Genomic DNA, 13914 nt, shown 5'->3' with positions numbered 1-13914 from the left:
CGTGGTGTGTGATGGGTAGCTGGAGCTACTTCATCGAGGGCTTTTACTAGAATCTGGTTTAGGTGTGATGCAGCAGTCTTAGGAGAAGTGAGTGCAGAAATTGGTGAGAGTCGTTGTTGTAGAGAGGTAGATAGTTGTTGAAAGTTAATTGCATTCATATTTCTGCGGGTTTTAGGAGGTTTGGTTGATTTCACTGACATTGAGGTTGATGTAATGGAGGAAAGTGTGCAGGTGATAAGATTGTGATCTGAGAGAGGGAAAGGAGAATTAGTGAAATCAGAAACTGAGCAAAGTCTGGTAAATACAAGATCAAGGCAGTGGCCCTCCTTATGAGTAGAGGAGTCAGTCCATTGGGAGAGGCCAAGAGAGGAGGTTACAGAGAGTAGTTTGGAGGCATGAGGAGATTGTGGACTGTCAATGGGGATATTGAAATCACCCATAATGATGGTGGAGATGTCTGAGGATAGGAAGTGAGGGAGCCAGGCTGAAAAATGTTCCAGAAATTGTTGCGGTGGCCCAGGTGGGCAGTAGATAGCAGCAACTCGCAGAGAGAAAGGGGTGAAAGTCCTGATAGAATGTACTTCAGATGATGTAAATGTAAGTGAAGGTACCTGTGGGAGAACTGTGAATGTGAAAGATTGGGAGAGTAATATTCCTACCCCACCTCCTTTACAATTGCTAGGCCTGGAGGTGTGTGAGAAGTGTAGGTTACCATGTGAAAGTGCAGCAGGGGAGACAGTGTCTGATTGTGTTAGCCATGTTTCTGTTATTGCCAGAAGGTTGAGGTTGGTTGAAATAAAGAGGTCATGGATGGATGTTAGTTTGTTGCAGACAGAGCGTGCATTCCATAAGGCACATTTTAGTGACTTGGAGGATGAAGGGAGGCACGCAATGTTTATGAGGTTAGCTGGATTTATAGTTCGTTGTGGGTGTGGAATGTGGGTTGGGCCTGGATTAGGAGATATGTCACCAGCTAATAGAAGCAACAGGAGCGAGATATAAATATATTTGTGGGATTTGTCTGAATGTTTTTTATGGCAAGAGGTTGTGGATGTTATTGTCAATGTGTATAGATAAGTTAAAAGCTCATATGTGTTTGTAAGAGGAGAGGAAAGTAATGAGGCAGCAATATGTACAGAAGGATGAGCTGCAGGGAGAGTAAAGGATGTAGTAGTCTTAGAGATGATTCCATGGAGTGAGATCATTAATAGAAGTTTCTGATACATTTTTTCAAAACACTCAAAAATGTACAACACACAAACTACTGGTAAGGAATGATATTGTAATTACCTTGTCGTAGATGTTGTTCAATGTTTGTTCAACTGTTTTTTAACTGTTATATAAATTACACTTTGTGTTATAACACACTTGGGGCCTGATTCAGAGCCGGATGCTATTTGTGCTCGCTCGTTCAGATAAAGGGGCCGGCTATTTAAATTGAGCGCTCGCTCTTTGCGGTCTGTTGACGCCTCTACGTCTGAGCGAGTGAACGAAACATGCGCTCGCTATTTTGTAAAGACGCCTCCTGGCCGCTCACATCCTACCTGATCTCCGCTATTTATTAGATTAATCGAGTACATCGAAAGGCGTCTGAACTGCTCGCAGTGCTTGTGGTAGGATTTTCCTACCGCAATCATGCGAACAGTTCAGGCTAAGAGACAACCAAGTGACGTGGCCGATGACGCTGCTTTGTTAATTATGCACACCCTTAAAATGCCCGTTTTGACCGTTTGGCACGCCTGCGTTCGGATCACCACTCCCCATTTTCAAGCACCTTCCCCTGTTACCACCCACAAACGCCTCATCCTGTCACTCAAATTAGCAGGCACTCGCTATTTTGCGAGTGCTCGATTTCCGACCGCACTGACTGGTTGGCGCATGCGCATTACGACCCATACGCATGCGCAGTTGTGCGAACGAGCGGCCGCTTACGAGCGGCTCTGAATAAGGCCCTTAGTGCTTATAATACACGGCTGCCATCGTCATCCACGGCTGCCTCTATACTGATTCTAAACTTAAAGAAAGTCTGATTGAGACATGCTGAACACAAATGCTAACTAATCAATGAAGAAATTTGGCACTGGGTTTGTGTAAACACAAGCAGTATCCTACCATAAACTAGGCATCACTGAACAACATCCCCCACCCAAGTAATACAAAATGCAATCAAGTAATTACATCTAAATCTTTGCTAACAGAAATAAATTCCATTATGCAGAAATGTAAGACATACGTTTTAAAATCCAAACAGCTGATCTGAGTGATTGCAAAGCACTAGTTACAATATGCAGCTTCTAGTTAGAATAACCACTTCACACTGCAAGTCTCACAGCGCTTATATTATTAACATGGAGGCACGGTATCTACTTAGCTTTATTGTAACACAGTGCCACTGCCTGGTCCTGAGCACATACAACTTTTATTAAAAAACGTTTACACTGCAAGTCACACAGTGCTGACAGTAACGGTAGACTGTACCTACTGTACGTTACTTTTTAATGTTTACAGTGTACTGTCTAGTGAACACACAAGTTTGTTTTGTTTTTTTTAAAAGAGTATTTTTTTTAACTTTTGGAAGAAATTACAACTGTACACAGCAATGATATTAACGTTGGGATGCACCTACTATATGTTATTTATTTTTACGTTTACAGCCCAGTGAACACAATAGTTTAAAACAAAAACATTCTTATTTTTTTAAAACTTTTTTTAATAAATGACAACTACACACATCGCTGATATGAACGGTGAAGTGCACCTACTATACGTTATTTTATAACATTTACACCGCTCTGCCCAGTGAATACACAAGTTTTAAATAAAAAAAAAAGTATATTTTTTAAACAAATGACAATTTCAAACTGCGTCACACAGCACTGATCTTATTAATTGGGCACTTCACCCACTGAAAGTTATTTGTTAACTACAGTGCCTGAACCTGTGCTGACCTGAACACACAACACACACGTTTATTTTTTTTTATAATGATGGTTTTGCCTAATGATAATGACAGTGCTGTAGCATACAGACCTTTACTGTTGTGATGATGACAGAGTGTGACACACAGTAGCCTGTACAGCCCTTAATCACTGGTGAATTGGTGATGACAAACTGACAGTCACACACAGTGACACTGAGTATGACACACAGTAGCCCACCGAGTCACAGTCACACTGCAGTCTGCCGCACACACCCTAACCCTCCAGAATCCTGTGTGAAATGGTGGCCACAATCACAAGGGCAGGAATTTAATTGAATCCAAAACCCGCGAGAACTAACGCTGGCAAGTTTTGCCTCGTTTTGGATTCTGAGTCTGGTTGGAGAAACCAAACCCCCTGTCAGAATGACTCGGTTATGCAAAATTTGGGTGGGTTCAGTGTTCTCTCTATGCTTTAGATTGTCAGATGTGATCAAGAGAATAGAGGGCTTTGAAAGTGTTTTGGTTGGGATGGATCAATATTATCCAGTTATTCATGGGGATTCCCAATGGAAAAAACCTGTCCTAATTCATGCACGTTAGTTCCCAAAATACACCTGTTATAGAGACCCACTATAAATTCCTTTCCAGATGGTAGCACAGCCCCACATGCCGTTTCCTTCTGTACCTGATCTCTGCTGGCATTGTGGGATCCATCCATTTATATCGGAGGTGCATGGATTATCTTGTCAAACTGGAAGTTTCTCCAGTGGATACAAATGGTGTCCCCTCCTGAAGGGGATGGGGCGGAGTTAAACAGTACATTTTTTGATACACAGATATGCACTATGTATTGTGCTCACATAGAACACTGTTGGGTATATTTACTGAAGTGAGAATTCTTAGAAGTGGAGATGTTGTCCATAGCAACCAATCAGATTTTACTTAACATTTAACTATCACCTTATAGAAGATAATAGCTAGAATCTGATTGGTTGTTATGGGTAACATCTCCACTTCTAAAAACTTTCACTTTAGAAAATTTACCCCTGTGAGTTTGTTGTAACATAAGATATACCGTAGAATTTATTGTAGCATCAGCTGCAGGATAAGTATTACTTGAGTGATTATAATGGAAGGACAGTAGGTGGTGCTGTCTCCTAAACTATTACTGTATAGTATTTGTATACTGTATTATTGTAATGTACTCTCATATCTTCTTCCTGGTTATGAAATTTATATGTACTGTTCACAGTAAAGGGTTACAATCTTGCCTGTGTGTGTGATGTTTGAACAGACAAGCATACAACAGAAATGCACATAGAAATACAACATCTATCCTTCTGTACTGGGGCAGGTTTACTAAAAGTTGTTTTATGCTATTTAATTTATGTATTGATTTGTATTGTAAATTGTTTATATTTTTACCTCTGTTGATATACCAAGAATAAAATATTCAGGTATAAGAATTAAGACCAGCACACTTTCTCCAAATTGCCATCAATGTAATCTCCACAATAGTTATTTCACAGCAGCACTGTTTTTAGCAGCATGTCAGAAGCCTTCAGCATATCATACATTACATGTCCAGCATAAGCCGTGAATACTGGGGTCTATCATCACACCCAGCACATTGTCCCAACAGCTGTTTTGGTGTCTGCCGTTATCAGGGGTCAATGACTGCTAAGGAGCATGGTGCGTAAAAGTCGCCAAAGCTCTGCTGATTCCATAGCTGAAGAGTTCCAAACTTCCACCGGTATTAATGTAAGCACAAAAACTGTGACAGGAGCTTAATGGAATATTTTTCCATGGCCAAGCTGCATGCAAGCCTTACATCACCAAGTCCCGGATGTCGGGAAAACGTTACCTGCCTGACTGCATTGTGCAAACTGTGAAGTTTGGTGGAGGAGGGATAATTGTATGGGGCTGTTTTTCAGGGTTTGGGCTAGGCCCCTTATCTACAGTGAAGGGTAATCTTAATGCTTCAGCATACCAAAACATTTTGGACAATGCTATGCTTCCAACTTTGTGGCAACAGTTTGGGAAAGTCCCTTTTCTATTCCAACATGACTGTGGCCCAGTGCACAAAGCAAGGACAAAAAGACATTGATTGATGAGTTTTGTGTGGAAGTACTTGACTGGTCTGCACTGAGCCCTGACCTCAACCCCATCGGGCACCTTTGGGATGAACTGGAACGGAGATTGAAAGCCAGGCTTTCTCGTCCAACATCAGTGCCTGGCCTCATAAATGCTCTACAGAATGAATGGGCACAAATTGCCACAGAGACACTCCAAAATCTTGTGGAAAGCCTTCCAAGAAGGGTGGAAGCTGTTATAGCAAAAGGGGGACCAACTCCATATTAAATTATATGTATTTGAATACAATGTCATTACAGTCCTTGTTTGTGTAATGGTCAGGTGTCCGAATACTATTGTCCATATAGTATATATTGAAAGAGAAACCGGTATATGATCCCCAATAACATCAAATTGATTTGAGTAGATGAACATATTAAAAAGTGATTCCCAGCTAAACCAACTCAGTGATTATAGAGATGTAAACAGGGATGTAATTAGGTATTTGAAGGCTCTATAGCAAATATTTGTAAGGGCCTCTATGTACAGTACGATCCAATGGTGAAATATGAAAAGTGTATACTACAACACATGCAACTTTGACAAGGAAGATGGGCCCCCTCAGCTCTGGGCCCCATTGCAGCTACATCCCTTGCACCTATGGTAGTTACACCCATTGGTGTAAACTATTTCTGACTTTGAAGGAGTTAATATTCTTCTTGTAATCATTATTTAGTTGATTGTGTCTGGGTTTGGCAACAGAACAACAGTAATGTCAGGAAACAGTAGAGTTCCGCATATATATCCACTCAATTCCTGTGCAAGTTGGTCATTTGCCTATGGCGATACTAAAATACCGGCATGAAAAGAAATTAAAGTGTGGGAGATAAATCTTGTGGCTGGGACCAGTGACCTGTGATATTTTCCTCTTTGCTCAGACATTGAAAAGAGAGAGAGAGCTTATCTTCCCCTAAACCAAAGAACAAGCTGGCATGATAGTGAGGACTGTCTGCTTATTTATGATGGGCCAGTGAGCCACTGACATGCCATCTCTAAATGAGCCCTACTTTATATGCTAAATAAGATTTATTAACTGACGTATTTAATGGGAAAAAAATTATGAAAAATAACCCATGTATTTTAATTAGTGTTACAGAAAAGTTATATTTATGGTATATTTTGTTCTATTCATTTAAAGAGGCATGAGACAATTCGGGGTCACCTCAGAGATGTAAGCAAATCTGTTTTGCAGATGGCTGTTGCTATTTTTAGCACTGCGCATGCTCTGAATCAGAATACATCTATAGGCATGTCAGAGCCAAACGCTTCTCATTCGCAAGTCCACCTGCGACTAAATGGGCATAACTGGGCAGTGAGGGAGTAATCGCACATAGGCTGAGTTAAGTGAGGACATGTCATGGGTGTATCGGTAGAATTGTGGGCTGCGCGATGGATCTCTTGCACCAAGTATAGGGCTGGTGCAAGTGCGCAGTGTTAAAGGTGACAGCTATTTAAATAAGCAAATTGTAACCAGTATCACAAGTGTGTTCTGCTTTCTGGGCATGTACTGTATGAGGCAATATTACATATTTGCTCTATGCAACCTTAGTGTAGGCCAGGCTCTGCATCAGCTCCATTGCTTTGAATCGCATTCAATACTAATTATGTTACATTGTTAGCATTTGTGGTAGATTTACTATCTGTCGGGTTTACATGATCAATGGTTTTCAAAGGGCAATAATAATGAATGCTAAACAAGCGTGATTAGCATTAATTACCATTGCCCTTTGAATCCATCTGTCAAAGAAGTAAATCATCGGCAGCTTTGTGAACCAGAAGGAGAGTATATCTACCCCTCTGTGTTGCCTGCACTTACCCCACTTGTACTTGCTGCTGCTGCTATAATATGCAAATGCTAGTATTAGCCTCCTTTGGTGTAGTCAGTGGTGCAGAGAGGGGGAGGGTTACTAATTACCCAGGCCTGAGCTTGTTGGAGGGGCCCGGCTCTTTCTGTCAGCAGCAGCAGCTTCTCTCCCCAGCTGAGCACATGCTGCTGTGTGTTGGGTTCAGGTTTGTCCAGGAAGGCTGCTTTTGCTGAGCGCAGGAGCAGTCTCCTCTGCCTGTTGGGGAGTGATCGCACTGATCGTGCCCCCCACTGGAATTCCCCTGGCTGATGAGCGTGCGCATTACCATGGCTTGGACAAGCTCTCTATGGCCCTGGGTGTAGTAACGTGGCTCTGAGTGCGCAAGCACCGGGACACGCATTTCTGCACCCTATAACACTGCCGGTGATTTTTTAGATGCCACCATTGCTGCACCATCAACCTTTGCACCGCTGAGCTTCTCTGAACATAGCTTCTGTGACTGTGCGTTTGGGAATGCAGACGCTTACACTGACATGCCCGCGACACTCCCATAACACGCCCATTAGACTGGTCACTTCTGACCACCTACCAGTCACCGCCCAGGAACACCCATCATTTCACCTTCCCATATCTGACTCATGTCTTTCCCAATCGCAACAGCACCTTTGTGCGCACACTCTAACACCTACGCCGTAGGGGCTTTCTGAATTCTCTGCCCATGCCCAGATGGAAATAATTGCTGCATGAACATCAGCTTTGAATGTGGATTGCGTGCACCTCTGAATAAGGCCCATTATATTATATTAGAGATGTGCACTAACCCCTGTGTTTTGGTTTGGTATTGGTTTTGGCGCTGTAACCACTTGTGTGTTTTGGTTTTGGCTTTCATTAAAAATGGTCAAGAATAGGTAGAATCATGTAATTTGTAGTTTTTTTTATATTTGTTCTTATATTCTTATTACTATCATTGGTGTTTATTTACAGTCTTTAACAGACAGTTTTATCAATGAACACCTCAAAACTTTCAATAGTTTAATTTTTCATCAATATTGTCCAAAGGCTGATGTCTATTGTCTGTGTTTGAGATAGATTGCCTGCATTGTTGTACTATAAGCCACCTTCCTTTCCCACAAGGTTCTTTGGGTGATCACTCTGCAAATGACATATCAGCAAGGTGGTGCCAAGATGGTTAACATTCCTACCGTGACTTCTTTTGGTGTCACAAAGGCTACAGATGGCTTGCCAAACATTGTCTGGGTTGGGATAGAAATAGTTCCACCACCTGAGAGGTGGAGTTTTTGGTCTTTAGGCCAGTCATAATAACAATGCGCTTATCATGGGCATGAGGTTGGACCACTGGTGACTGCCTTACTTTGAGACATTCATTATCATCTTTTTCACGTACAGCACAGTCATCATCATCATCATCTAATCGTCAGATACACAATTATCATCATCATTCTGTTGCGGATTAACATTTAAATATACAACCTCTATTTGTAAATCTTCCTCAATACTACTCACCCTCACATTTTCACATGATTTAGAAATTGAGGGAGGATGCTGCACAGAACTTATCACAGTTTAAAAATGTGATCTGTCTGACACACACATGCCGCACATGGACACCCTTGGACTCTCCTCTGGATTCTTCTATGAACACACATTTTGTTCTTCGGCCACTGTGTTATTTTCAGTTATGGATATTTCTATTTTGGAGGTGACACCAGTCACACTAATAGTACTACACTACACTAGTACTTGGGAAGTTGCAGGAGTAGTAGTACAACACAACACAAATCAACCCAGCACCCACCGCCGAGGGTTTCTGGGGATAGCCCCGGGCTATCAGCCTGGGCCTGGGGTGCCCTGGAGAGGGAGGACCCCATTAAAGGGGGGGTCCCCAACTGCGCTGGGATCCTCGCCCTGGGCTGACTACCAGTCACGGGTGATGCTTCGGCTGGGGGGCCCGGTGAAAGGGCTCCCGTGGCTGTGGCTGTTTTAGAAAGGGTCCGGTGTTGGTTCTGGGAAATACAGGGGGGGCCCTATGCATTTTTTCCCTCCCTGTATTGTCAGAACCAGGACCGACTCAGAGCCCAGTGCTGGTTGCGCTAAATAAGGGGGACCCCTACAGCATTTGTCCCTCGTATTTTGTCAACCAGGACTGGTTCTGAAAAGCCTGGTGCTGGTTGTGCTTCATTCGGGGGACCCCTACATCGTTTGTCCACTGTATTTAGCACAACCAGTACTGGGGCTCCATAGACCGGGGTTGGTTGGTTTTTTGGGGAGGGGACCACGCCATTTTTTTATTACACTGTTTTTATTTTTAAACACGGAAGCATAAACGGGTCTCACTGACCCGTCTGTGCTTCTGTGTTTGCTTTTTTAAACACTGATGCAGGTAACACGGAATTTTCAGATCCGAGCCTGTATCTGTGTGCTGCTACCTCCCCCGGGTCCTAACGCCTGCACCACCACCGCCTGCACCACCGCCGCTAACGCCCGCTACCGTCACCGGTTCCCGGCCCCAGCTAATGCCTGCTAGCCCCTACCCCCTCTTCCTTGCATCCTGGCCGCAGCAAACGCCGGCTTCCCGGCCCCCACTACTGCAAATGGTGGCCATCTTGCTGCAACCAAGTGAAGCCACTATGACTACACTTGCTGGAGGCTCCTACTGAGTTGAAAAGTCTTATCTCTACAATAGCGCATTCTTGAGGTAATAGTTTAAAAACTGTAACTTTCTAATTTACCTGAACCACAAAAGCACGTACCCTGTCACAATAGCTACCTAACAACAAACCCCAAGTCTAAATTCCACCCCTACCCTGAGTTATACCTTCCCAAATATCCCCCATAGACTATAGCAGAAAAGTGGCCCTAATTGAGAATGTCAGAAAAAAGTGACAGTTGGAGCTTTAGATTACTCCCATGTCCTAATTTTTTATGTTTTTGTCCTGAAATTTGGCATGCAGCACCCAGTAACAGTTCTACCCGGCCATGCCAAATTTCAGATCCGTACCTCTAATAGATTTTGAGGTGTAGCCCCTTGAACACCCTGCCCCCCCCTCCAGAATTCTCTATGGGGAAATACGTTTTTTTAGATGCAGCCTTAATATAAGGGCACGACTGTGCCCTTATAATATATAATACGGACAGAGACCAGCACCACAAAAGGGTGGGGTCGAGCAGGGCATGTGCCCTGGATGCTGTGGTAGGCCCAGCAGAGGGGGAAGACTGATCACTAACGAGCAGGCAAGTGTCGTGCTGGTGCTTGCTGGAGATGACTGTAGGGGGAGCTGCAGCAGAAGTACACAGCCCCTCCCAGGCAGTCTTCCCATTCTCTATCCTGATAGCTGCTGCCGGATGGCAGGGTGATTCTTCCTTCCCTGGCGTTCTCTCCACTCCGGACCACCCAGGTGTGTATTAATTTTTTTTTTGGGGGGGGGGGGTGCCGCGGAGGGGGAGGGTGACTTTCAAAAACAATTGATGTCAGCAATGTATTTATTTGGCTGGCTGCATTTGTGTGAAAGAGTTGTGTGTCTGTGTGTTTGTATCTGTGTCAGTGTGTGTGTCTGTGTCAGTGTGTGTGTATCTGTGATGGTGTGCTGAGTGAAGACACAGGGTGCAGGCAATAGTGTGGCTGAGACACGACACAGAGGGGGAGGAGATAGTGTGGCTGAGAGATGATGAGGGAGAGAGCTGATGGTGTGCTGAGAGACAATGCAAGGGGAGATGATGGTATGCTGAGAGACAACGCAGGGAGGGAGGTGATGGTGTGGCTGAGAGATGATACAGGAGGGAGGTGATGGTGTGGATGAGAGATGACACGGGGGAGGTGATGGTGTTGCTGAGAGATGATGCAGGGGGGAAGTGATGGTGTGCTGAGAGATGACACAGGGTAGAGGTAATGGTGTGCTGACAGAAGACTCAGGGGGAGGCGATGGTGTGGCTGAGAGACAATGTAGGGGGGAGAGGCAATGGTGTGGCTGAAAGATGATGCAAAGGGGAGTTGATGGTGTGCTGAGAGGTGATGCAGGGCAGAGGCTATGGTGTGCTGAGAGATGACACAGGGGGAGGTGATGGCGTGGCTGAGGGACAATGTGGGGAGGGTGATGGTGTGGCTGACAGATGATGCAGGGGGAGGTGATGGCATGGCTGAGGGACGATGTGGGGAGGGTGATGATGTGCTGAGAGATGATACAATAGGGAGGCAATGTTGTGGCTTACAGATGAAGCAGGGGGAAGGCGATGATGTGCTGAGAGATGCCACAAGGGGGAGGCGAAGGTGTGGCTGAGAGATGAAGCAGGGGGGAGGCGATGGTGTGGCTGAGAGACAACGCAGGGGGGAGGTGATGGTGTCCTGAGACATGACACGGGGGTGGAGGCAATGATATAGCTAAAAGATGATGCAGGGGGGGAGGCGATGATGTGGCTGAGAGACAATGCAGGGGGGGAGGCGAAGTTGTGCTGAGAGACAACTCGGGGGAGGTGCTGGTGTGCTGGAAGATGACACAGGGGGGGAGGTGATGGTGTGGCTGAGAGATGACGCAGGGGGGAGGTGATGGTGAGCTGAGAGACGATGCAGGGGGAGGTTGTGTGGCTGAGAGACACAGGGGGAAGGAAATTACACAGGTGGAACGAGTCTAGTTGAACTGCTGTTGTATGGTGATGACCTTGTTAATATTCCTACACAAACAGGCATCTTCCGGACGATGTGACCTACATGAATAGGGAATACCGACTGAAGACGCCAACATTTCTTCAGAGGTTCCACATAGTGAGAAACCACCGTATAGGTAAGGTGTATATGGAATGGAAATGTTCCCAGAGTGACGAGAAATGGATGGCGTGTCATGTTGGCACGCTCCATTTTCAGTGGCCATGCCCCTTCGGTATGTGACCACGCCCATTTTTTTGTCAGCGTGCAAATATATTTTGCTATGTGTGTGTGTGTGGGGGGGGCTTTTTTAAATTATCTTGAGAATCATATGTATTCAGGAGAGACATTAAAAATAAGGTTTTAGAATCTCACAAGGAGCGATTATTTCTCCCCAGTGCGTGTTCTCTATATAATTATGTAGAATATAGTAAAATTGCAGAGTCCTACCTGGGAAGTCTTATTATAGAGAAAAGTTAATGCGGAAAGACTGTTCAATTATCTTTATCTTCCCTAATAAATCTAATTTAATTGAAAGGTGCATCCCCTGGATGTCGACTCTGTAATACTGACAGTCAGCAATTCTTCCTCCTTTTGCTTACACGTGCTAGTTTCAAAATGGCAGATGAACATCCCCACAGTCCCTTTATTTATCTATCTATCTATCTATCTATCTATCTATCTATCTATCTATCTATCTATCTATCTAGTAAATTAAGGGTAAGAATCAGCGTCTTTTGTGTAGTATGTCTCAAAGTGATACGCAATCCATGTGTTCCAAGGTCTCCTAATGTCCTTGTTTCGAATTACGACATATATGAATCAAACATGGAAAAAAAGAAAATATATATATGTAGTGTAAATCTGATTAATATTAGCAAGTGCTCTCATGCACAAAAGTAGATAAGTGAAAAAAATAACCATGTGACAGTGATGTCACCATATAGTGCAAAAACCTCTGCAAACATGCAAATAAAATTCCACATGCAGTTCCCAAGGTACTTCTGTACCAACATATTTGGAAGTTTACTCCACATTTGCATAGATTGCCAAATAAATTCTGGGGGATTTCAGTTGCTTGTAATATATACAAAAGAGAAACAGAGACCAAATAATAACAATTTAATATAATATACACATAGACTCTAACTATTAAAAAAATTAATAAATGCTTATCTGCCTCATGAGTGAGGTGACAACAGGAGCTTCCCAACGCGTTTCATCCCTCTTATATTTGGGGATTTCCTCAGGGATACATAGATACATATATATATACATATACATACACACACACACAAATATCAGGGCATGACTTCCCCATACCGCTGTGGGCCATACATAGCTGTTTATTACGTTCCTACATGCTTCGGCTGTTTGTCTCTCCCCTACTAAGCTTAAATAATACTGTATATGTGTATTTTATCTCTTTTTAGGTGTCAGTGCAGGACTGATCTAAAATTTATTCAGCAGGAAGAGCGCTTTTCAAAATAGGGATTCAATTAGTCTAATGAGGACAATAAGAACAGGATGTCATTTATAACATATTTCTGAATAGTATTTGGGTGGATTAATACGATAACAGTACAGTGAATAAAGTACAAAAGACAAATTTCAGTTCTTACCCGTACACCCATGAACTTGTCTTTTAGCACAATCCATGAAAGTAGGAACATGAAGGCTTTGTTGCAGCAGAAGAGAGCAGACACATCAGTGGCTGTCAGTTTCTTAAGAGCAAGTAAGTAGAGGTAATTAGTCAAAGTCCATAGAATGGAAAAGGGTGCAGTCCTTTTAAGAAAGAGCTTTAACGTCAAACCATCTTCTCCAAAAATTCTACTACATTCCCTGTGAAAAAAAAAAAACAAAGATGTTTTTTCATTATTGTGTTCAGAAACTGTTACAAAGGTGTACACAAACATTAGTGTGGTTGTGTTACCCCTGTTACAATATACTAATATCTTTAAAATTTCAGTTAAGTTGCTTGTGTCCTACTGTACATCAACTAGAGATGTGCGCTAAACCCAGGTTTTGGTTTTGGATCTGGATTCATCGTTGCGTTTTGCGTTTTGGTTTTGCAAAACTACCCTTAAGCGTTTTGGTTTTGGATTTGTTTTGTGTGTTTTCAAAAATTTTATAAACAGCTAAAATCATGTAATTTTTTGCAATCTAAAACCTAAATTCGGATTTAAAATCCAATTGCTAACCATCGGAAGATCAGAACCGCGACTCGGATTTATCCTGATCTCCTCATGAGATCAGAAATGCGACTCGGGTCTGTCCGGATTCATGAAATTTGAGTGTATTCGGATTTCTGGAGAACCGAACTGCACATCTCTAACATCAACCCAAATTGTGTAACATATACCTTATTCCGCCTGCTCCAATTCATGCTTTTGCTTTTA

The 13914-nt window shown here is 43.3% G+C and overlaps 1 protein-coding gene across 3 annotated transcripts in view; it reads right to left on the bottom strand.

Moving 5' to 3' along the window:
- SLC35F4 (solute carrier family 35 member F4) overlaps positions 1-13914 on the bottom strand; it is a 372785-nt gene that overhangs the window by 20062 nt on the left and 338809 nt on the right. For all 3 annotated transcript variants that reach the window (XM_088456541.1, XM_088456543.1, XM_088456542.1), the window contains one exon: positions 13138-13357. In XM_088456541.1, the coding sequence (XP_088312667.1) occupies positions 13138-13357 (220 nt within the window). The remainder of the gene's footprint in view (positions 1-13137; positions 13358-13914) is intronic.

This window comes from Taudactylus pleione, unplaced genomic scaffold, assembly GCF_031769625.1.
Source record: "Taudactylus pleione unplaced genomic scaffold, aTauple2 ptg000707l, whole genome shotgun sequence".
Classification (NCBI taxonomy): Eukaryota; Metazoa; Chordata; class Amphibia; order Anura; family Myobatrachidae; genus Taudactylus; species Taudactylus pleione.
This window is presented reverse-complemented; position numbering and strand designations above follow the sequence as displayed.